The following is a 26,012-nucleotide window of genomic DNA, read 5'->3' as shown; positions in this document are numbered from 1 at the left end:
AGAGTTTGTTCAGCGTGAAATATGTGCTAATTAATCATTTTGTTATGACAAACAAAGTACAAATTACAAAATTATAAGGAAAGGAAAATGATAGAACTGGAAGTGGGGAAAGAAAGAAAGAAAGAAAGAAAGAAAGAAAGAAAGAAAGAAAGAAAGAAAGAAAGAAAGAGAGAAAGAAAGAGAAAATGAAGACATAAAAAGAAAAGGAAAGAAAAAGGACAAAACCAGAAAGAGAGAAGGAAAAGGCTGGAAGATGAAATTAAACTAAAATTGAAAAGGACATGAATAGGAAAATGGAAAAAAACAGGACAAGAAATAAGGAAGAATGGAAAGGAACAGAAAAGGAAAGGAAAAGTACTTGAAAGAACAGGAAAGGTGAAAAGCAACATGACAGCAAATGAAAAAGGTAATGATAAGAAATAATGAAAAATATTGCAAGGTAAAGGACAAGAAAAGGAAAAGACCAGAACAGGAAAGGGAACTACAGGAAGAAAATAAGGGAGGAGAGAAAGAAAGAAATGGAAAGGGTAATGAAAATGAAGAAAGAAAAGAAAGTGGAAAAGAAAAGGTCAAGAAATGGAAAGAGCAGGGGACCAAAGAGGATAGACACAAAGGAAGGAAGCACGGAAGGAAAGAAAGAAAGAAAAGGAAGGAAAATAAAAGAAAAGAAAAAGGACAGAACAGGAAGGGGAGAAGGAAAGGGCTGGAAGTTGAAATTAAACTAAGACTGAAAAGGGCATTAATAAGAAAATGGAGGGGGTAGGAAATGGAAAGGAACGAGACAAGAAAAAGAAAAGAAGGTGACAGGACAAGAAATAAGGAAGAAAGGAAAGGAAAGGAAAGGAAAGGAAAGGAAAGGAAAGGAAAGGAAAGGAAAGGAAAAATACTTGAAAAAGGTGAAAAGCGACATGACAGCAAATGAAAAGGAAAGAATGATGAAAAATATTGAAAGGTAATGTGAAGAAAAGGAAAAGGCCAGTACAGGAAGAAAATAATGGAGGAGAAAAAGAAAGAAATGGAAAGGGTAATGAAAATGAAGAAATAAAAGTAAATGGAAGAAGGTCAAAAAGGAAAAGAAAAGGGGAAAATTTAAAAAGGAACAAAAAGGGCAGAAAACAAATGGATAAGAAAATAATGGAATAAAAGAGAACATGGCAAAAAAGAAGGAAGAGGGAAAAAACGGGGAAAAATGGCAAAATTCAAGAACATTGGCACATATCTGTAAGAATGTGTCGATGGCCTTTTTGAAGCGAATATATAAACATGCCATTGACACTTAGAGGACGCCAGCTGTCGTTCACACAGACGACTGAAACATTTTAGCATTACCTCTGTGGGAATCATGAAGTGCTTGTGAGCAAGCTTTATAAAATCCCCTCAGGATGAAGTGAGTTTATCTGCTCTGGCAGTATCAAATGATATCCGTGCTTTAAGCCACATGCCCAAAACAGCTTGACCTCTCTGTGCCTTCTCACCACCTCAAGACCACTCCTTCAAAAGCCTCTACGCTCCTCCTTCCCCACACGACCAACCAAAAAGTTCCCCTTCTTTGTGAGTTCAGCATAAATCAATGCACTGCAAACACAAACAGGCCTTATCATGCTCTGACAGATGCGCTGTAATCAATGTAGAACAAGAAGTGACATCATTTTTTGTTTCAACCCTCATTTCCGTTGCTACCCGCTGTCTTACCGCAGCAGCACTGGCCTGCGGTGTGCGAGACGTTGTTTATTCACAGGTGCTGTCGTCACCGGGCTGTGACAATCCGTTAAACCAAACAGGCTGATCCCCTGATTCTGCTTGCTGAATATGTGTGCGTGTGTGTCTGTCTGTGAAAGTAGTCTCTGATTAAAATGGATGAGTTTCTGGAGTTTTGGTCTCCAGCTCCTCTTTTTCCAAAGTTTGGAAGCATGTTTGTGAATGTCAGAGAGAGAAAATGGAAGGCGGTAAGCTGGTGTCCAAGCTTCTCAACCAGCTTAAAGGGGTCCTTTTTTGCTTTTTTTACATTGTTACAAAAAAAAGATACAAAGCCCAGTTTTCCTCATTTAAATTATACCAAGGCATAAGCAAAAAAATGTTCCATGTTATGGAAGCTTGTTTCCGCCACTGAATGAAAAATATAAAAGGTATAATTGTGACTTTTTATCCTGCCATTCTGACTTTTTTTCTCAGAATATCTTGATATAAATTCGCAATTGCGAGGTATAAAGTCAGAATATCTTGATATAAATTCGCAATTGCGAGGTATAAAGTCAGAATTTCTTGATATAAATTCGCAATTGCAAGGTATAAAGTCAGAATTACTTGACATAAAGTCGCAATTGCAAGGTATAAAGTCAGAATTTCTTGATATAAATTCGCAATTGCGAGGTATAAAGTCAGAATTTCTTGATATAAATTCGCAATTGCAAGATATAAAGTCAGAATTACTATACATAAAGTCGCAATTGCGAGGTATAAAATCAGAATTGTTTAATATAAATTCGCAATTGCAAGGTATAAAGTCAGAATTACTATACATAAAGTCGCAATTGCGAGGTATAAAGTCAGAATTACTTGATATAAAGTCGCAATTGCGAGGTATAAAGTCAGAATTGTTTGATATAATGTTGCAATTGCGAGGTATAAAGTCAGAATTGCTTGATATAATGTCACAATTGCGAGGCATAAAGTCAGAATATCTTGATATAATGTCGCAATTGCGAGGTATAAAATCAGAATTTCTTTATATAAATTCGCAATTGCGAGGTATAAAGTCAGAATTTCTTGATATATTGTTGCAATTGTGAGGTATAAAGTCAGAATTTCTTGATATAAATTTGCAATTGCGAGGTATAAAGTCAGAATTTCTTGATATAAATTCGCAATTGCGAGGTATAAAGTCAGAATTTCTTGATATAAATTCGCAATTGCAAGGTATAAAGTCAGAATTACTATACATAAAGTCGCAATTGCGAGGTATAAAATCAGAATTGTTTAATATAAATTCGCAATTGCAAGGTATAAAGTCAGAATTACTATACATAAAGTCGCAATTGCGAGGTATAAAATCAGAATTGTTTAATATAAATTCGCAATTGCAAGGTATAAAGTCAGAATTACTATACATAAAGTCGCAATTGCGAGGTATAAAGTCAGAATTACTTGATATAAAGTCGCAATTGCGAGGTATAAAGTCAGAATGGCTTGATATAAATTCGCAATTGCGAGGTATAAAGTCAGAATTGCTTGATATAAATTCGCAATTGCGAGGTATAAAGTCAGAATTGCTTGATATAAATTCGCAATTGTGAGGTATAAAGTCAGAATTACTTGACAAAGTCACAATTGCGAGGAATAAAGTCAGAATATCTTGATATAAAGTCGCAATTGCGAGGTATAAAGTCAGGATTGCTTGATATAAAGTCGCAATTGCGAGGTATAAAGTCAGGATTGCTTGATATAAATTCGCAATTGAAAGGTATAAAGTCAGAATTGCAGGATATAAACTCGCAATTCTGACTTTTTAACACAATTGTGAGTTATAGTCAGAACTGCAATATATAAATTCACAATTACGAATTTTAAAGTCACAGTTGTGTGTTATAAAGTCAGAATTGTGAGATATAAATTCTGAGGAAAAAGTCTTTTTTTCCTTAAAATTAGACTTTATAACTTGCCATTGCGAGTTTATATCTCACAATTCTGAGAAAAAAAGTCTGAATTGCAAGTTTATATCTCGTAATTGTGACTATAACTTGCAATTCTGACATAACTAACAATTGCGAGTTTATATCTCACAGTTCTAAGAAAAAAAGTGTCGCAATAAACTTTTTTTAACTACCTTTTTTACATTTTTTATTTATTGGTTGAAACAAGCTTCCATGGGGGGAGGCCTGATTGAGTTGCGTTAATAGTGTGTTGAAACTTGCGGTTTTGTGACGTTCACAAAACACGCTCGAAGCGGTTTACCAATCACAACACACTGGTCCAGTGACCAATCAGAGAACATTTGAGAAAGAGACAGGAACTACTGTAAACTGATCGTCACTGACAGACTGGGAAGAGAGTTCTGTAGTAATGTAAAATGTGTTTGTTTGTTTGCTTGCTTTCAAAAATCAAGCATGAAAACCTGTTCTAGTAGACCCCAAAAAATAAAATCAAGACCTTGATAAAGGGCATAATAGGTCCCAAAAAAATAAAAGAGGATTTCTTGTTTAATTTTATGTTTGAAATAAAATTGAGCCAGTACATACAGCATGCATTCAAAACCGTTCTTAACTTATCCCGGTAAGTCTACAATAATGATTCATACTGGTGTATGTGTGTACTCATGCACACTAGTATGTGTGTGAGAATAAATACATGGACAGTATCTCAGTAAGGAAGCCCATATCAGTGTGTTTGCTTTTGCCCTGATACCCAGTGACTCATTGTAACTCTACAAGAAGCTCATGGCACTGCCACCAACTGACTGACCACAGGTCACAGTTACTCATATTCTGAATATTCAGTGCTGGCTCAGACTCTCCAGCTTAGTAACACAATAGATGTGTCCCTATTCAGAGACTGCATCCTTCAAAGTCCAAATGCATCACAGCAGCACAACTAAAGCTGTCCCAATTCAAAGGCTCCTTCGAATGCGGTCTACAAATACATTCTTTGTTCCCCGGGGTGTGGATTTTGAAGTATCCTTCGAAGGATGCAGCCTCTGAATTAGGACACAGTTTATGTGAGGGAATTCAGTAAGAATTAATTGTGTCAGAAGCATTTACGGTTCGTGGTGAATAAGGCATAATCTATTTAAAGCCTAATATACATAGAAAAGAGGCATGGTTTGCTGAAAAAAAACATCCACAATGACTGGATGCACCAATATTAAAATTCTGTCCGAAACCATTTACCATTTATAATTATCTATCATGTAATCTCCAATAACAACAACAACAAAAAAAGGCAAAGATTAAAATTCTATACTATTTTGCCTAAACAAAAATAAATACATAAAAATTCAGTTGTTTAAATGTCATAAGTGAATTTAGGAATAATTATATTATAATGCACACTTTTAAAAAGAGATGTTAATTTTGAGATTTGATAAAGATCACATTTAGTTTTTTTATGCAGTGTTGTTACTGTTAACTAAGACAAACTATTCAGAAATTGTTTTCAGTAATTGAAATAAAGCTGAAGCAAAATAAAATATAAATATGAGAAATAAACTAAAAAAAATAGAAATTCAGTTGCCTAGCTAACTGAAATAAAATACATTTAAGCAGAAGTACATCATTTAATAATTTAATAGAAGTACATAATAATTACTAAATCTAAGCTGAAATATAAAAATGATTAAAGATAATTAAAAAAATAAAAAATAATAAAAATGACAGATGCACGTAATAAAATTACTAAAACAATGTAAAATTAAAATCAAAACTATAAAACTTAAAGCTAATTAAAAATATTAATAAATACTACAATATTTATTTAAAAAACACTTTTAAAGATGACAGCATTCTGCTCATTTTCCCTTATCTGTGTTATTTTTTATAACCAAATCTAAAAATAGTATTTTTACACAATTGCGGATCCATTACAAATCAACGCTATAATATTAGCCAACAACCAATACCAAATTATTGTGAATCCCCATAATTGGCTGTTTAAATTCTCAAGGCACAGCATTATTTCATCATACTTAGTGATTCGTTAAACTGTATTGTGAGCGGTTGGTGAATAAAACGCAGGGATTTGTGCTGAATTGACCCTTCGCCTGGAGTTTGATTGACAGGTGATCTAACCATTCATGATGCAGAATCCACCGTTTTTGTGCAGCAGTCAGGGGAGTAAGTAGATTAACGTCGGTGGGCTTGAAGTTGAAAAATGGTGTGTACTGACATTTTTGATGCTATAAATTAGTAGGAAGAGATGATCGGTTCACGAGCGCTTGAACTGAGGTTCTACAACGATCTGTCACGATACATTAAAAAGCCACAAAACGGTATTTATTGTTCAAATTTCTTTAAAAATTACAAAATTTGTTTAATATCAAAAGTAACCTGCTCTGTCTTGTCTGTCGACGTGTTGTCAGTGTCCTCTTTGCTCCGCGATGTATTTTTCACTGCGTGAGAACATGATGTGTGGCATGAGAGTGCCATGGCTTGTCAGACGTAGCAACAGTAACTAAAGGGGGCGGGTCTTTGCGAACGTTCCATGGCTTTCTTTATAAATCAGACACAAAGTCCCCTCAGAGATTTATTCTAAAATCAGCATGGTCAAGCTAAAGCAGCCTGTACCGTCTTCGCATCCCACAGCCTGAAGACATCAGCTCTTAAATTCTCAAGGCCTCAGTCTAAGAGACAAGGATAAAGACTTCCTGTCGAGACGCTAAGTAGCCGTGGGTCTAGCCATCTCCCTGCTGCAGTAGAGAGAGACGGGGAGGTTTTGGAACATTAGCCTAATTGCTTGGTGCTTGAATTGTCCTAGTCATTCAAAGCCATTTCACCCACACTGATAAAAGACTGTGGTCCACCATCATCTGTGTAGGCATTTCCCCACACACTGCCATCACATGAAACACTACACATATGAAGATATATGCCATCACATATAACAGATATATTCTCACTTCACACTAAGGTAAAAGGAAATTCAGAGAGACAATAGATAAAACAACCTGTATAGAAATAGAGCATGTATTGATTAATCATAAACCGAAGAGCTGTTATAGATATGCAAGTCAGTCAGTGTAACAGTATAAAATAGATCGTTTACGGACGGATATATAGACTGTCGTGAAAGGCTATAATTTCCTGTGACGATATGGAGTGGGCAGCCTGTGTAGGTACAGAATGCATACATAATTAAATTTATGTGTAACCAGAGACAGGTAACAGGGAGCAGGTGTTGGGATTAGACATTCCTGCTCTGATGTCATCAGCTGAGTTGGCAGACAGGAAATGCTCTGCCACACGCACCACCTGCCCACAGCCAATGACCCAGCACATTTTATGCTTGTGTGCCGATGTGTTTACACAGGATTTATCTAAATAGCTCATCATTAAATCATGCATGAATTAAAAAAGATCATCTCACCAAACGCCTACACAGAGGGACATTTTATGCTCAGGGGTTGCTCTTTCATAGCTCAGGTAAATGTTCTCAGTTCCTTTGGGGAAATAAAAATAGAAACAATTGAGATAATAATAGTCAAGATAAATTGGTTTTGGAAGAATTTGAAGAAAAATGTCTCTGACTTTTGATTGCAAATCTGAGAACATGAACACAATGAAATATAAAATGTAAACCAGAGGCATTTCTAGTTCACATACTAATATAAAATATATTTAGTACCATTCAGAAGTTTTGGGTTGAAAAAAGTCTCTTCTGCTCACCAGAGATGCATTTCTTTGAGTAAAAATATAGAAAAAAAATGTAATATTGTCAAATATTAAACAACTGTTTTCTATTTTAATATATATATTAAAAAGTCATTTATTCCTTTGATGCAAAGCTGAATTTTCAGCATCATTACTCCAGTCTTCAGTGTCACATGATCCTTCAGAAATCATTCCAATATGCTGATTTGCTGCTCAAAAAATATTATCAGTGTTAAAAACAGTTGTAATATTTTGTGGGGAACTTGTGATTTATTTAACATTATAAATGTCTTTACTGTGACTTTTGATCAATTTAATGCATCCTTGCTAATTAAAAATTGATACATTTTTTTCAAAACAAATAAATAAAAATAAATAAATAAAATAAATTCTTACTCACCCCAAATTTGACGAATGATAGTGTATTTTCTCAGAAATAAAAACGTATTTTAACTTGCTCAAAGTGGATGTTTTCAATCACTGAAATCATTTCCGGTTGATTTATCATATTAAAAAGTGAAGATTAGGTTGAGTGCATTGCATTGTGGGATAAATGATCAGTGCATGATCTGGCAAATGTAGTATTTCATGCACACAGAAACATGTAAGCTAGCAGTGTTATTCATTTTTCATGTGAATAGAAAACAACTGTGGTGCTTAATATTTTTGTGGATACATTTTGTTCAGGATTCTTTGGTGAATAGAAAGTTCAAAAGAAATAACAGCAGTAGAAATTTTTTGTAACTTTATAAATGGCGTAACTGTCACTTTTAATCAATTTAATGCGATTTATATATGTATAAATCACTTTTTCTAAATTAGCACTGTCCAAAAGGTAAAGTTACAGCAGAAGTCTTGCCTCCCCTGAGCCCATTGAGTTTTAACAGACCCCTAAAGCATGCAGTGGATGTGGTGGTGGTGGTGGGGGGGGGGGGGGAATTGAGAATGCGGTAATGTCACGTGAGAGGAAGCAGTGCCTCCATTGTGCTATGATTGGATATGACTGGTTTGTGCGATAAATCCCGCCTCTTGTTTTTGTGTGTGTTTGCGAATTGGTCTGAATAAGCAAAATGGTGGCATTAATGGAAAGACTAATTAAAAAGTAAGTGAACAACCTACCCACTTAGATATCACCGCTTAGATATCAAACTGAAATGGACTGAAATCAGCTTGGTGAGGTTAAACGTACATCTCCGCGTCTGTCAACGAGCTTGATGACTGCTGATCCGAAAATAAGTTGACTATTAAAGAGAACTGCTGAACATCAACTGCTGAATGCTGTATGCATGCTTCGAATTATGCGAGTAAAGTATTTATTTTGATGTTTATATTTGATTCTCTATGAGTTTGAGGCTGTGCTCCGTGGCTAACGGCTAATGCTACACTGTTGGAGAGATTTATAAAGAATGAAGTTGTGTTTATGAATTATACAGACTGCAAGTGTTTAATAATGAAAATAGCGACGGCTCTCTTGTCTCCGTGAATTCAGTAAGAAACTATGGTAACTTTAACCACATTTAACAGTACATTAGCAACATGCTAACGAAACATTTAGATAGACAATTTACAAATATCACTAAAAATATCATGCTATCATGGATCATGTCAGTTATTATTGCTCCATCTGCCATTTTCGCTGTTGTTCTTGCTTACCTAGTCTGTTGATTCACCTGTGCAGATCCAGACGTTACTGGCTGCCCTTGTCTAATGCCTTTCATAATGTTGGGAACATGGGCTGGCATATGCAAATATTGGGGGCGTACATATTAATGATCCCGACTGTTACGTAACAGTCGGTGTTATGTTGAGATCCGCGTGTTTTCCAGAAGTCTTTTAAACAAATGAGATTTACATAAGAAAGAGAAAGCAATGGAGTTTGAAACTCAATGTATGTCTTTTCCATGTACTGAACTCTTGTTATTCAACTATGCCGAGGTAAATTCAAATTTTGAATCTAGGGCACCTTTAACTTCTGTCACGCTCCCCAAAACCGAATCATGGACAGTTTTTAAAAGCTGTTTTTAATACCAATGTACTCTGTAAACATGTTTATACCGTGATGTGACACCAGATAGCTACTCTTTAATTGGTAATGACAAACAGAGACATAATTAATTTATAACATTAACAAGATGACTCGTTGAATTCATTTTGAGAGCGACAACTGAATGTATTTTTAGCCAAATGCCTGTATATAAGATTAGTATTGACAAAGTTCAGAGGCTATCATATATGTGAATCAACTTACTTTGTTGTGTATTTTCAATATGAAAAATAACTTTTATATTGATGGATTAATTGCATTTTGAGAAAAAAATGATCTGTTTATATAATAATCCTTTGAAAATCCAAATCTAGATTTGAATTTTTAATGTTTTTATAACCAAAAGATGCTATGTGAAAGTTTGAAATAGAAAATAGTGGTTTTCATCTGGCCACTTTCTTGGTAAAGAAAACACCATTACTCAAATGAATCAAAATGGATTTATAGCGTTTTGGAACCAAACTCTTCATCTGTTTTTTGTATGTTATGTAAAGTTATGTTTATTTAACCAGGAAAATGTGACAACATTACATGTAACTGGGACATAAATTTACATTTGATTTATATACATAAAAAAAACATGAATAAAACTTTGAGGACTTTGCCTCCTCATTTCAGAATCTATCAATCCTCAAGTCTTGCTTACTTGCATCGGCACCAGCTTTTTTACTGAAATCTCTTTTCTCTTTCTTTCTCTCACAGTACAAGCAAGTGGAGCAGTACATGTCCTTCCACAAGCTGCCAGCTGACATGCGGCAGAAAATCCACGATTACTATGAACATCGCTACCAGGGAAAAATCTTCGACGAGGACAGCATCCTTAACGAGCTCAACGACCCACTCAAGGAGGTGAGACACCAGTATATTCATAGTAGTGCTGACCCAGGGTCAGAGTTAATATGGCTGCGGGTACATCTGAACCCAAACATCTCAGAAAATAAGTGCTGATCTAGGATTATCTCCCTGCCTGGACGCATAATCCTTTTCATTTGGATATGACAGGAAACATCTTATCTTAGATCTTTGATAGGGCTTTCAAACGCCACATACTGTTTTTTAAGCCCTAGTAAATGCTTCTGGAAGATTTACTCATCTGTATCTGTAACACCAGGTTATTGGTAGGTCATCCAGATATCCTATGTGAATTTATAAATTTTTTTTTTTAAAAATACCCAGAATGCAACACTCATGTCATCATGATGTAGCAGACAGAATGAGTGTCTTTTATGACACAGCAAAGTGAGAGATAACACTGACGGCTTCATCCCCCAAACACCTTCAACTCCCTGGCAGCACCTCCCTCCCTCCCTCCCTCTCTCCTCGATCTCTCTCTTTCTCTCAGTTGGTCAGGGCTGCTATTTTTACATGCACCGCCTTGTGACAAACCAGCTTTAAATAGATAAAGTCTCCAGCTTGTCTCCCTTGTGGAGGTAAAGGGTTGGACGTGGCTATCAAACTCATTATTCCTCCTGTGTGATTGCGGTCAGAACCTTCCTGCCGCTTTTCCGACTACGCCACGATTTAAAGCACAGTGCAAATTTATTCTTCACACCCAAGCCACAGCAAACAAACACATCCTTCACCCTGGCTGCATGGAGACGAGAAAGACTGAACATTATGTACATCAGGCTTTCAGCTAATGGCTGAAGTGAGCTTGACACTGACTGTACAGGTACTATAAAATAAGCTCACTGCAATGCAGTAGGAAGAGAGACTATAGAGGCTTGTGATTGTCGCAGAGGAGTGCTAAGCAAAAAGTAAAAAAAAAAAAAAAAAGATTTTAAGCTTTGAAATATGTAGTTTAGAAAGATATTTTGCTCTTATATTTTGCCCAGCCCTAATAAATAATAATTTAAATATTCACAATATATTTCTATGAGTTTGCTGACAATATAAAATTAATCAACTTTAGATTATTTCTGATATAAATAATGTGATGCATATCAAATGTTGTCAGAAGGCAGAACATTCAAATTTATTTTAATGTTTTTGCCTTTTTATTTATTTTTTTATGTTTTTTATTTATTTTTTATTTATTAAAATAAATAAATAAATACTTTCTGTTCATATTACACCTTTTTTTTTTTTTACCAAAACACCCAAAATATTTTTTTAAAAATGGTCATAAATGGATTAAACTTAAATAAATAAATAAAAAAACGTAACAATATTCCAGATATAAATATTGGGATGCATTTCAAATAATGTCAGAAAGCAAGAAAATTAAGATAAAATAAAAAAACCAAACAATTTACCCCAAAAAATAAATAAATGAAACAATATAAAATAAAATAAAAAGTGTCTTGTTCCACAGGAAATTGTGAATATAAAATTAAGCATTGGGTATAAATATATGAATATATTTATATGAATGAATATAAAATTAATATTGGGTTTTAAGTAAATATTTACCCAACTTTTAAGTAACTTTTTTTTTAACTTTTAAATATTGTCAGAAAGCAAAAAAGAGTAGTAGTAATAATAATAATAATAATAAGGTGAAATAAAGAAAAAAAGTTCAAATAAAATAAATATTTATTACACCTTTCTGGGTCATTTTCCAAAAAAAAAAGGTCATTAAAAAAAGTCATAAATGCATTCCTTTTTTAGGGCATTACTGTTCAGTTTTCAACTGTTTTGTTTCTGTTTTGTCCCACAAGAAATTATGAATATAAATTTAAGCAACAATATGATATAAAAGTACACCCTTTCAGATATAAAAATTGAGATACATTTCAACTATATATAAGAAAGCAAAAACATTAAGATAAATAAATAAATAAATAAATAAATATTGTTTTGTTTATATTACAGCTTTTTTTGTTTGTTTTACAAAAAAGCAAATTTAAAATTACTGTCTTAATTTTTTTTATTTTTTTATTTATTTATTTATTTTAATACCGTTTGATGTCTGTTGATTGTATTTTCTTTGTTTTGTTCTATAGGAAATTGTGAACTTCAACTGTCGCAAGTTGGTGGCCACTATGCCCCTGTTTGCAAATGCAGACCCTAACTTTGTGACGGGAATGCTGAGTAAGCTAAAGTTTGAGGTCTTCCAGCCCAACGATTACATTATTCGCGAGGGAACCGTGGGTAAAAAGATGTACTTCATACAGCATGGAGTGGCCAGCGTCATTACCAAATTCAGCAAAGAGCTGAAACTCACCGACGGATCGTACTTTGGAGGTCAGTTGAAAACTCACAAACAGATGGCACAAATTGTAAACAATTTACAATCTTGCTGAATTCCACACAAGGTGTTAAATAATCTCCGCAAGTCAAAGACATTCGTCTGCTGCATGTTTACATACAGGAGAAAAATCACTGTTTTTAAGACACAATGCAGAACAATCAAATAAAAATTCATGTTGTACCGATGGACCAAAAGTAAAACAGACATGTAGGAATCACATGCTTCTAAACACCTCCTGCTTTAACTCAGAGTACAGTCATACAGTGTTTTATAATTCAGAGATTATGTCACAAATGACCTTGATGTCACATGTTCTTCAGTGTTACCTAAGCTCTACGAATGTGGGAACAAAAATTGAAATTAAACAATTTTTTTTCATGATTCATGAAGCTTTTGCCTGCTCTACCATGGGTACACTGCGATGCCAGCCACCTGCTCCAGTGGAAAACCATCTGCTACGGGTATTTTGGCCCATAGCAGGAATGCTGCTGGCATGTGTGCGTGTGTGTGGACACGGGGGCGTACGTGTGTCGAAGCTGCTGGCGGTGTCAGAAAATCTCTTCCTCCTCACTGCGTTCTGATAGAAACTGAACACACATTGACTTTGGTCCTAAATTGAACAGAGATCATACAAAAACATGCAGGACAACCCAATTTACACACTTATCAATGAGTCGCATTAAGTCAAACTGCATCTAGTGTAGCTGTCGAATAGCGTAGATTTTTCAGTGACCAATGTTGATACAGAACTCCTAAAAAGTATGGTGTCCAGTGCCCGCATAATGTTGATATGTACATAGTAATACAATATATTGACTAAATAAAAGCTGCTAAAATAAAAGTCTTTACAAATTATTTACTGAAAAATCTCAAATATTATATAAACAATTTATTATTATTGTTGTTAATGTTATTGTTATTCTAATAATAATTATTATTAATAATAACAAATACAAATTAAAATATTTTTAAAATATTAATAATAATAATAATAATAATAATACATTTTTATTATATTATTAATAATAATGAATATAAATAAAACAGATTTTTATTACTATTATTATAATTTATTTATTTTTGTTTAATAATAATAATAATAATAATTAAAAAATGTAATAGTAATAATTTAATTAATATTTGTATCTATTATTAGTGTTATTATTATTATATACATAGTGGATATGAACATTCTTCAAAATTTAATGAAAAATCTCAAATATTTTATAATAAAATAATTGTACATATTTGTATTTATTATTGTTGTTATTAATGTTATTTTTATTCTATTAATAATAATTATTATTATTAATAAATACAATGATAATAAATATTATTAATAATAATAAATACTAGTTTTTATTAATATTATTAAAAATGAATAATACTAATAATTAGTATTATATTTTATTTATTTTTGTTTAATAATATAAATAAATAAATAAACATTTGTATTATAAATACAAATAATATTTTAAACATTTTATTATTATTATTATTATTGTCATAATATTTAATTTTTATTTAATAATACTAATGATAATAAAGAAATAAAATAATAATAATAACAATAATAATAATAATAAAGATTTGTGTATATTGTCATTATTATTATTACAATGCATAATAATGATAATAATAATAACAATAATAAATACAAATTATAATGATTTATTATTATTATTATTATTATTATTATTAGTGTCATCACTGAAATGAAAACTGGCCAGGTGAAATTAGAATATTTGAGTCAATAAATGCAAAACCTTGGTATTGATCCTTGTTTTTTAAACACATGCAGTGGTTCAAAACATCCCTGTAAATAAAGCGAAGTTCTGGCAGTGTGCCGTGAGGTGAGGGCCGGGTGAGGTGAGGTGAGGCGTTTGATCAAGATAAATCAGGCAAACCCCGTTTGGTATCTCACAGCTGGGATATGTGCCAAACCGACGGACATCCCAGGCTCTGAGGTCAAGTGTCATTTCCATTTGCAGAGGCCCGAGAGGAGGGCAAGTTGATTGGATGCTCTTTCGGGAGGGTGAGAGAGACACCTTCACACATTGCTAGCTTAGGCGCTAACTCGTTCAGGCACTTATCCACTCTTGGCAGTCAGCCACAGACGTGCATAGTAAGACAATTACTACCGGAATATGAAATTTCATAACGTTTCATCATTTTGTTGCTTTCAAACTCACTCCATCTCTCTTGACTTTTCAGTCGCTGTTATTGGGCTGTGAAAATATACATTACAGTGACATTTGAGGCTAACGAACCAATTAGAAATAGAATAGCAAGCGCAAAGTACTTTTGCCACCCTCACCTTTATACTGCACCACATGACGCAAGAGAGATGGCACATTCCCATTAAAATACTCCAACACCTTGTTCCCACTCCCAGCTGGAGAGTGTTGTTAGTATGTCCCGCGGGCTACACAGACTTTTTCCACAACATTTTTTCCTGTCCAGGACAAAATGTCAAGGGTATCATCTCTAGACTCTGTGAATAATGCTAAAAATCTGTCATTTTGAAGCACATGATGTACAGTCCTACATTTACAGCATATATATTCAAAGAATCAGTAGTCATGTGTTATTTACTCCAGCTCTAGCTTACAGAAACTCATGCAGGCTACTCATGCATATCTCAAGGTGAAAGACAGGGCTATTTGCATGGCATCTTCTCTAAGCACTAAAGACTTTTCCCCTCAGGGCAGATTAAGCCAAACTGTGTACAAGATTACACTGTCAGTGATGACTCAGTATTGACAACAAGGTTCATTACAAATTTCTCTATGAGACACTGTGTGCGATATATTCAATGAAAAGCTTATGAGCTTTCTAGATGATGAGGTGCATGTTTAGGTGCAGGTCTGTAATATGAATACATACAAACCTGATATATAGCCTAATATATTTTCACTGATTAAAAATCGCTGCAATAAAATAATTTACAAAATATTTATCAGAAGAAGAAGAAGAAGAAGAAAATATTTGATTTTGTTTTTTTGTTTGTATAATGATATAAATAACAACTGTATTTGTATTTATGGTTTGTCTAATAATATTAATGATTATTAAATATATTTATAAATACTATACTATTAATTGTTATTATTAATAATAGTATTATACAAACAAGTTATTATTATTATTTGATTAATGTATATATATATATATATATATATATATATATATATATATATATATGTATGTATATATATATATATATATATTATATATATATATACACACAAACACACACACATATATGTGTATATATAAATACACATACACACAAAATATTATTTATTATTAATAATGATATTGTTAATATTATTATCATTATACAAATAAATTATTGTTTGATTTTGGTTGTTTGTATAATACATACAATATTTTATTTACTATATAATAATAATAATAATAATATGATGATGATGAATATATTTATAAACAAATATGATAACATTAATAAATATGAGTAGTAGTAGTATTATTATACAAACAAATTATTATTGTTGTTATTATTATTATTATGTTTGAGTTTGTCTTTGTTTGTATAATAATATAAATAATAGTTTATTGTTTGTGTAATGACGATGATGATTAATAAATAAATATATAAGTTTAAATACTATAATATTCATAATTATGAATTATTATGCAAACATTATTATGATTGTTTTATTTTGATTCTTTGTTTCTATAATAAAAAATTGCATTTACTGTTTGTATAATAATAATAATTATAATTACAACAATAATAATAATAATAATAGTAATATAATACTTATTGTTTATTATTTATGATTAATAAATATATGTATAAATATAAATACTATTATATAAAATAAATACTTATATTATTATTATTATTAAACAAACAGGTCTGTAATACATACAAGTGTGTAATACAAATACATTCCCAGGCATACTATATTCGACATGCCTTATCCTTAATGATGTGCCCTTCATGTACGAACAACAAGTACATTTAAAACACAGGGACAGTTTCTCAGTACTTTTAGCACTTACACTTGAAAAGCTCACTTGGCTCACATTTCTCTGCAATTTTTATGGTATGCACAGTTGGTCCAAACATTTTAAAAGTCTTAATTACAAAATGTATGTTTTTGGAAAGCTCACTAACCAAACTACACAAAGCAGCTCTCTAAGAAGCAAGCTCAAGAAATGAGAGATGTTCAGTCAACTCCTTAGTTACACTTTTAAAAAAACTGCTAAAAAAATTATACTTCATATCAGAACGCCGTGATATGTCTTTAAACAGTTAACAATAACCTCACAAACAAAAATAAACAGTCTTAATTCCGTATCACATGACTTGCATCGGAGCTTCAGCACACAGCTAAATGCTAAAATCATTTACCACATAAACTAGCTACATATGAAAAGCGTTGCAGATAACATCAAGTAAATGTGATCTTTTTTATATTATACAAGATCTAAAGTGTAAAAAAGCACCGCCCACTACCTATTAAACTGAATTCATCATGTGAATTCTCACACTCCTGCCCTGTTTATATGCTAACCTTTTCTTTTATTCAAGGTTAGCTCTCCTGCTAATCCAAGTAGCCTTGAAGATTTCTCAGCCTACCTCCTTGTCCAACTAGTGACCTCTGTTATATAAAATATGTAATATGTTTAATTCATCTATTTCCCACAGAGATCTGCCTGTTGACGAAGGGTCGTCGTACAGCTAGTGTCCGCGCTGACACCTACTGCCGACTTTTCTCGCTGTCTGTGGACCATTTCAACGAAGTCTTGGAGGAATATCCCATGATGCGCCGTGCTTTCGAAACGGTGGCAATTGACCGCTTGGACCGCATCGGTAAGACCAGAAATCCAACCCTCGCCTTCTCTTCTAGTCTATTGCCTGAACCTTGTGTGTGTTTGTTGCGCGTTTGTCCTATCCTTCATCGCACCTCAATCATCTACCATTGTGTTGCATGACGTGTATATATGCTGCCCTTATTTTCTCTTTTTTTTTCTTTTTCCAAATGTCTCGTATGGATTATAGTCATTACGAACCGTTAAAACTAATAGCAACTAAATGTAATTTGCTAGCCTTAACTGATTGGTCTGTCGGTAAGCGACAGTGCATGTAGCTGTCCTGCCCGGGCCCGGTCACCCTGTTGGTTTTGGTTCAATGTCATCCCCAAATGGACGCATGGAGGGTGGACGGAGGCAAACCCTCACCAGCATGAGCCTCCGTTCCACTCCCCCACCCCGCACACCTGGGTATGAGCACCACCCCGCCCCCTCCCTTGACCCTAGTAGCAGCAGAGCGCCCCCTAGAGGGGTTTTGAGCTGGTGCACTAAAGGGCAAGGGCTTAAATAATTAACTATCAATTAGGACCAGTTCTTCACATGTTAGTGTAGTCCCTGCTCATTTAAAGTGCTTACTTTATTCTATTTATTTACTTCTTTTTTTTCCTCAAAGCACAGAAATATGTAATAATATTAATTCAATTTATGGTAACTTCATATACTTTATAATCTATGCATCAGGCATCATGAACTAAGACAGAACAGTACATTTTTAGCATTTAAAGTTGCATAAATTAAGATTAATGTAATTCGAATGAACATGAATAACAAATTAACAATTGTATATTTATGAATTAAAGGATTAGTTCACTTCAGAACTCAAATTTCCTGATAATTTACTCACCCCCATGTCATGTTTAGGTCTTTCTATCTTCAGTCGAAAAGAAATCAGGGTTTTTGAGGAAAATATTCCAGGATTTTTCTCCATATAGTGGACTTCAACGGCTACCAATGGGTTGAAGGTCCAAATTGTAGCTTCACTGCTTCTAAAGGGTTTTACACGCTCCCAGCCGAGGAATAAGGGTCTTATCTAGCGAAACAATCGGTCATTTTCTAAAAAAAAAAAAAAAAAATGATATACTTGTTAAGCACAAATGCTTGTCTTGCACTAGCTCTGCGATGTGCCACGCATTATGTAATCATGTTGTAAAGTTTTCCGCCCTACCTCTTTACATCAGCCAACGACATGCGTGATCTTTACAATCTGATTACGTCATGCATGGCGCATTGCAGAGCAGTGCAAGATGAGCATTTGTGGTTAAAAGGTATATAAATGTTTACTTTTTTATTTAGAAAATGACTGTTTCTCTAGATAAAACTCTTATTCCTTGTCTGGGATCGTGTAGAGACCTTTGAAGCTGCATTTAAACTGAAATTTGGACCTTCAACCCGTCGGTTGAAGTCCACTATATGGAGAAAAATCCTGGAACGTTTTCCTCAAAAACCATAATTTCTTTTTGACTGTAGACAGAAAGACATCTTGGATGACATGGGGGTAAGTAAATTATCAGGAAATTTGAATTCTGAAGTAAACTAATACTTTAACATTAATTAATTGATAAATGCTATAAAATAATGTTGTTCATGATACAAAATGCATTAAAGGTGCAATATGTAATATTTTCTGTCCGCTAGAGGTCGCTAGAGGCCTATTCAAAACAAAGGCGTAGCTTGATGATGGCAAGTTTGAGCGCGGAATCTTGGGACATGTGGTCTTCACATCACAGCCGGTGGAAACAATCGAGATAGGACTCGGAAAGAAATCATGTTCATGGATGCGATTATTAACGTTACAGTAGTATGAAGCAGAGCAGGACCGAGTGTTGTGGGAGCTGAACGAGGAGCTGGAGCGATTGTGCAACACACGCCTCACGAGCAGCGGGACTTTTATTATGACACAGTCGCCGGCGCTGCTTCCGCTTTTCCGGTCATGAGTATGAGGTAACGCAGCTCTGTTTATCATATTAGATACATTTGAGAGTGCTGATGTTATAACGTTACTCTGAGCGTTCGCTCGGCGGCTGCTGTGAGATATTTGTTGCACACTGCAGTAATATCGTATTAAATGCTGGATGGCTTGTGTTGATAAATGGCATGCAATTAATTTTAAAACGTATTTCTGTCTATAAACATAACCAAACAGTTGTTCCCTTGCCTATTAAAACATGTAATATATTAAAGCGTCTTTGGTGTTTCCGTGGTTTTTACAAAATAAAACCCGGAAACCAAGGGTAACGCAGGTATGACGCAATTGACAGGCGACTCCTCACACGTCTCGGAGCCTTGGTTAAAATTGCAAATTTCTCCCGATTTACAAATATTTGGAAACATTTGGGATATTGTAAGTACTCGAGTGAACAAAATATATAACACTGGCCTAGTGGTTTTTGGAAAAATCTTACATATTGCACCTTTAACTAATGTTAATGAATTAAACTATTGCAAAGTGTTACCCAACTTATTTTCACAAAACATATTGTTCCAAAGCAGTGAATGTGTTATTTTTTTGGAAGTTAATTTGTGCAAAAATTGCATGAATCACATCAACATTCATTAAATGACAACATTAACATCTAAAATATCACATTTAAAAAAAAAAAATCAGCAACACCTTACACCCACCTCATTTTTCACACACATTTACTATTTCACTGAATGTTCTTCTCCATGAAAACGTCCTTAAATAGCATTATATTTGTACTACACTACAATAGTCTCAGATTATACATAATGTATTTTTTTTAAAACCAGTTGGCTTGATGTACTTTAACATTTCCCCACTAAACACGAATCCATTATCACTCACACTTACTCCATAGAAACGCTGAAAAGAAGGATTTCTCTTTCAACCAGTTTCAAAGGAACAATGGAAAATTAAAAAAAAAGGATTTTATTCAAGCTGTCTTAAAACAGACACGTCAGGTTCTGTAATACTGCATATTTTAGTCTTTGTCTCATTGCTGAGATACAGGCCACCGTCCATCATCAATTTGAATTGTGTGAATTCAAATGTGAGCTAATACATTCTGAACATTCGTAGAACATCGTTTGATGTTCTGCACCATTCAATGGGTTTGGTATATAACCTTTTTGTATTATATAATTGAATTCTCTGTCACTACGGTTTAAAATAGTGTCTTGAGCATGAGCCTTGTTACTTTTCACCCAGCATCTCCATGAACCTTTTACTCAACAACAATGTTTAATTAGTTTGTGACAGACCAGATTTGAAGTGAAGCACAAATACATCTTAAATTACATATTACAACACTTCTTTTAACAAGGGGCTGATGTGATTATTGAATACGTCAGTATAAAAATGTCTTCTTTCTTTTTGCATCTTTGATTTCGCAGTTCATAAGATAAAACCGGGAGATAATTTAAGATGTGACCTGAAAACTCAAAGTAAATGTTTCTCTTTTAAGCATATGTATACTAATATAGCATGAAGCCCTGCATAATTTCACAACTTGAGTGCATGAAACAAAACACTAGAAATATAAAACAGAATATCCCTTTTTAATTCATTAAACAGTCATTGGGGTCGCTAAATTTTAGTACCTGCTTGCCTGCATCCAGCCCTTATAAAAAAAGTTCATTTTAGATATAGGTTCTAGTGTTATTTTAGCCTTTTTCTTGAGTTCAGTTGTTTTATTTTTGTGTTTATTTGCTAAATTCTGGCATGATGCTATTGACTTGCCTTGCACTAAAAGTTGGATTGGATTGGTTTGGATCAATATGCCCACACCATTGTGACATGCACGTCACAACTAATCAATAACAGATAAGGATTGATGCGATCAGGCCAATCAAATCAAATTAAAATAAATGAAACGAACCCCCGATTCGACAGTATGCATTACACTGTCCGAATTCTAAACTAGGATTATATCTACACCCATCTCTGTTTGTGGCATCGACATTTTCACCGTTTTAATGTCCGTCACAACACGAGATGACCGGTGTCATACAAAGACGTGCATTTGTCCTTTCATGTGGAGAACGGGCTTGTACTAGATTGCCACTGCAAGTTGCCAGCACTTTTGATTTGACATTAGACTAAAACATCTAAAACAAGGGGTCTTGTCTCATACAAGGGAAAAATACGGACCGTGACATGATTGGTGCTCCATGTACTGTTTTTTGGACTGCAAATGCTTGTCTCGTCCTAAGCAAAAGAATTTGCCAAAAAAAGAAAACAAAAGTTACCATGCATTAACCAGAATGACATGTTGTACAATTGATGTATCTATCTTTATTTAAAAATTATTTGACCAGGAGCCCCTCTTGAGATGAGCTCATCTCGTTTTCAAGAGTGTCCTGGCCGACCAGTAGGCAGCAGGTAAATTCCTCATGACGATCCAGATTTTCCCCCCCTCACATCTGAAACGATCCACAGGCTTAAGGCAGCCAGCATGCGTTCAGTGCACCAGTGGACCTCAAAACCAAGGTTTAATCAAACGAATAAAAAGCCATTGTAAGTAAAAACAAAGTTGCATGCTACTGTTAAAGTCAAGGCAAGTACTTTTTATAGTATTTTCCCTGTCATGTTTGGGCACTGATCATATATCTGTCTTTAGAATAATCAATGCATGCATACTATTTGATCAGTTCAATAAATTCAAAAAAGTGTGCTTCACTTGAGGTTTTTACTGCAAGAAAATAATCAGAATGATGAGAACAACGCTGCTGCTGCTTGTTATGATGATGTTGCCAAACACAAAAATGCTTCATTCTGTTGTCAATTATTATTTGTCTGTACGGGAAATATACTTTAAAATTGTAGCATGCTTAGCAAATTTAAAATAGCTAATGTATACTCAAGCCACTTTAAATATTTAGTTATAAAAAACAGCTAAGGGGCAGTATGTTAATACATTATTACATTTAGCAGATTATATAATGAGTCTATATAATCAGACACAGAATTAAACAACAAAAAGCTGGTGACTATTAATCTTAAACATAAAAAAATGATGTATATGTATATATATTAAAAAAGATTTAAATGAACATTTCATCATAAAAAGGTAACCTAAAATGCTACACTAAGTGTATTGTTTTTTCAAACAAACGGATTCACTAGAATGTTTTGGACTTTCACTACACTACTTAAAGTAGGAAATAGAAAGAAAGGACGGTTTGGATTAGCAACATACAAACATGTGATTTTAAAACTTTTAAAAACAAACTTAAAGAGTTAGTTCACCCAAAAATTAAAATTCAGTCATTTATTACTCACCCTCATGTCGTTCCAAACCCGTAAGACTTTCGTTCATCTTCAGAACACAAATTAAGATATTTTTGATGAAATCCGATGCCTCAGTGAGGCCTCCATTGACAGCAAGATAATTAACACTTTCAATGCCCAGAAAGACATTTTTAAAACAGTTCATGTGACTACAGTGGTTCAACCTTAATGTTATGAAGCGACGAGAATACTTTTTGTGCACCAAAAAAACTAAATAACCTCTTTATTCAACAATATCTAGTGATGGGCGATTTCAAAACACTGCTTCATGAAGCTTCAAAGCTTTACAAATCTTTTAATTCGAATCAGTGGTTCGAAGCGCGTATCAAACTGCCAAAGTCACGCCCCCCCAGTGGTGAATCATTGAAATTTCGACACACTTATGACGTAACGAAGCCTCGTTTACTGAAATCACGTGACTTTGGCAGTTTGATACATGCTCCGAATGACTGATTCGAAACAAAAGATTCGTAAAGCTTCAAAGCTTCATGAAGCAATGTTTTGAAATCGCCCATCACTAGATAATGTTGAATAAAGTCGTTATTTTGTTTTTTTGGCGCACAAAAAGTATTCTCGTCGCTTCATAACATTAAGATTGAACCACTGTAGTCACATGAACCGTTTTTTAAAAAAGTGTTAATTATCTTGCTGGCAATGGAGGCCTCACTGAGCCATTGGATTTTATCAAAAATATCTTAATTTTATCAAAAATATCTTAATTTGTGTTCTGAAGATGAACGAAGGTCTTACGGGTGTGGAACGACAGGGTGAGTAATTCATTCATTTTTGGGCAAACTAACCCTTTAAAAAAAGTTACTTGGGAAAAGTATCTTGTTAATAAAAAATCTACACTATTACGAAAAACAGATGAACTGATGAAGATGTTAAGCTACTAGCATCATTAGTAGCATCATTGCTAATTTTAGTTAATGATCTTTCAAACACAGGGCTCCCACACCTTTAGACCAATGAATTTTCAGGATTTTCAGTTATATGTGATTACTGGATAAGAATTTTTTTTTTACTCTTTTACACTCACAAAGAGCCGAATAAATATTTCAGAGCTTGGGCTTTAAAATTCCAGGATATTTCCAGGTTGACTTAAGGAACCTCCATTTACCTCAACTCACATAACAGTCATATCAAAGTAGTTAACAGTTTTTATTATTATTATTATTATTATTAGCAACAGAAGCTAAAACATAAGCAGCTTTGTCCTGGCCTATTTATATTCATGGTCCAAACGTCATGGCAGCCACCTGGCAAGGTGCTTGAGCTCAATGGTGTGCCACGTTCACGGCTCACTGTGTTCCACTCATTAATTAGAGAATGGGAGGCAGACTCCAGGTTATTAGGCATCTTTAGTGACACAGATAGAGAGGAATGAAGCCCAATATCCCCATTCAGCCCCAGATGAATGCAGCAGAGGGCTAATGTGTCTCAGCGGAGGCCGTCAAGCTTAGAGGTGAAATGGAATGTTCCGTTCTACTGAATGTCTAAGAACATTCTTTGGGAATTTGTGTTTCTCCGTACAAGCCCCATGTAATAGGTTTTGTTCTGAAAGACACTGTGGGTTACTGTGAAATCAATGCTAAGGCAATGTTCAGAATGTCTTTTTTATAGATCTTTTCTTGCTCACAATCAAATGTTGTGGCACTCTCAAATGATATTTTTGCCAAAACTCCCCACAGGAAAGAAAAACTACCATGGAGATCTCAATTATGAGACTGAGCTGAAATTGTGAGTTTTGCTCAAAACTGAGCACTGATCTAAAAAAAAAAAAAAAAAATTCAAACTGTGCTAAAAAAATATTATTATTATTGCCATCAAATTATTACATGAACTAAAAATTATTATTAAATGTAAGAATTTTGCTCACTACTCTTACTATGCGTCAACAATTGTTGTTCTTTTACTTCTAAGAGAAAAATCTGGGACAGATATTTATGGAAGCTTATTTCCACCACTAAAAAAAAAAAAAAAAAAGCCAATTGCAACTTTTTATCTCACAATTCAGACTTTTTTGTGAGATTGTGAGATTTAAAGTCACAATTCTGACTTTTAAACTTGCAATTGTGAGTTTTTATCATGCAATTCTGACTTTATATCTCACAATTCTGACTTTTTTTCTCCCAATTGCAAGATATAAACTTTTAAATCAGAATTGCGTGATATAAAGAAAAAGTTCTGAGAAAAAAAAATGTCAGTCTTTTTTCCCTCACAATTGGACATTATAACATGCAATTGCAAGTTTTTCACACAATTCTGACTTCTTAACTCACAATTATGAGTTTATATCTTGCAATTCTAAGAAAAAAAGTCAGAATTGTGAGATATAAACTCGCAATTGCGAGAGAAAAAAAGTCAGTTGTGAGAAAAAGTTGCGATTACCTTTTTTATTTTTTATTTCGTGGTGAAAACAAGCTTCCATATTTGTTCGGTTGTTGGATATACACCGAAACATACAATTTGGACATATTGACATCATCTAAAGCATAACACATTTAGGCATGCGTGCAAACACAGCTTTAGAAATGTAATCTTGAAATGCATTAACCTAATTTCACATTCATTATTATATACATACATCATACAAACACACATGTGCACATGCATATGAAAACTAATGAAAATTAAGTAAATGCCCTACATAAAAGTGTTGACACTATGCTATAAATACAATAAAATAAACATTTCTAAACATTTGTATGTCCCTGAAGTTGTTCTTACGTAAAATGTTGATATATTAGTATTGCATATGATTTAGTGACTTTAGTGAGATTGCATTCTTTACAAGTCATGTCACTTGGTTTTCATATTTTGTTATGTAATGCAGAGACATTCATAAATTTTCAGATGCGACTTAAGTGTCTAAATGCTTTTTGGGTCACTGAATGTCAAATTCTTAATTTAGCGTAACCTACGATTATATAATATTCTGTGGAAATCCCTGTGGATTTTGTTGACGGCAAGACCTGGTCAATAAAACATGGCATACCAAGTGAAAGTTCCTGCAAGTGTGTTAGAAACATGTACGACTTAAACATATTCAGCAGAACACATTTAAACATCTCTAAAACATCCTGTTTGATCTGCAAGGACCTTGTCTAGATCCCCTTCTCCACTGGCCCTTTAGATTCCTCTGAATAACATGTTTTTGATCAACTCCTCATTCACAGAATTCACGATACCTACAAACTTCTTGTCAGACATCACGTAAGTCTGTAGACATGCAGTGCGTGTTTATTTAGAAGTAGACCGTAGTCTCCTCAATGTTCATCTGGATTTATTCCACTGTGGCTGCCAGTAGATTACACATCA

At 33.8% G+C, this 26,012-nt stretch overlaps 1 protein-coding gene across 1 annotated transcript in view; it reads left to right on the top strand.

The window, feature by feature from the left end:
- Window positions 1-26,012, top strand: part of LOC125252572 (potassium/sodium hyperpolarization-activated cyclic nucleotide-gated channel 1) — a 134,405-nt gene that overhangs the window by 100,853 nt on the left and 7,540 nt on the right. The window contains exons 5-7 of the mRNA XM_048165993.1: window positions 10,105-10,251; window positions 12,348-12,588; window positions 17,277-17,441. Coding sequence (XP_048021950.1) covers window positions 10,105-10,251; window positions 12,348-12,588; window positions 17,277-17,441 — 553 coding nt within the window. The remainder of the gene's footprint in view (window positions 1-10,104; window positions 10,252-12,347; window positions 12,589-17,276; window positions 17,442-26,012) is intronic.

This window comes from Megalobrama amblycephala, linkage group LG18 (genome assembly GCF_018812025.1).
Source record: "Megalobrama amblycephala isolate DHTTF-2021 linkage group LG18, ASM1881202v1, whole genome shotgun sequence".
Classification (NCBI taxonomy): domain Eukaryota; kingdom Metazoa; phylum Chordata; class Actinopteri; order Cypriniformes; family Xenocyprididae; genus Megalobrama; species Megalobrama amblycephala.
The sequence above is the reverse complement of the archived record's forward strand: the minus strand, read 5'-3'. Positions and strand labels throughout refer to the sequence as shown.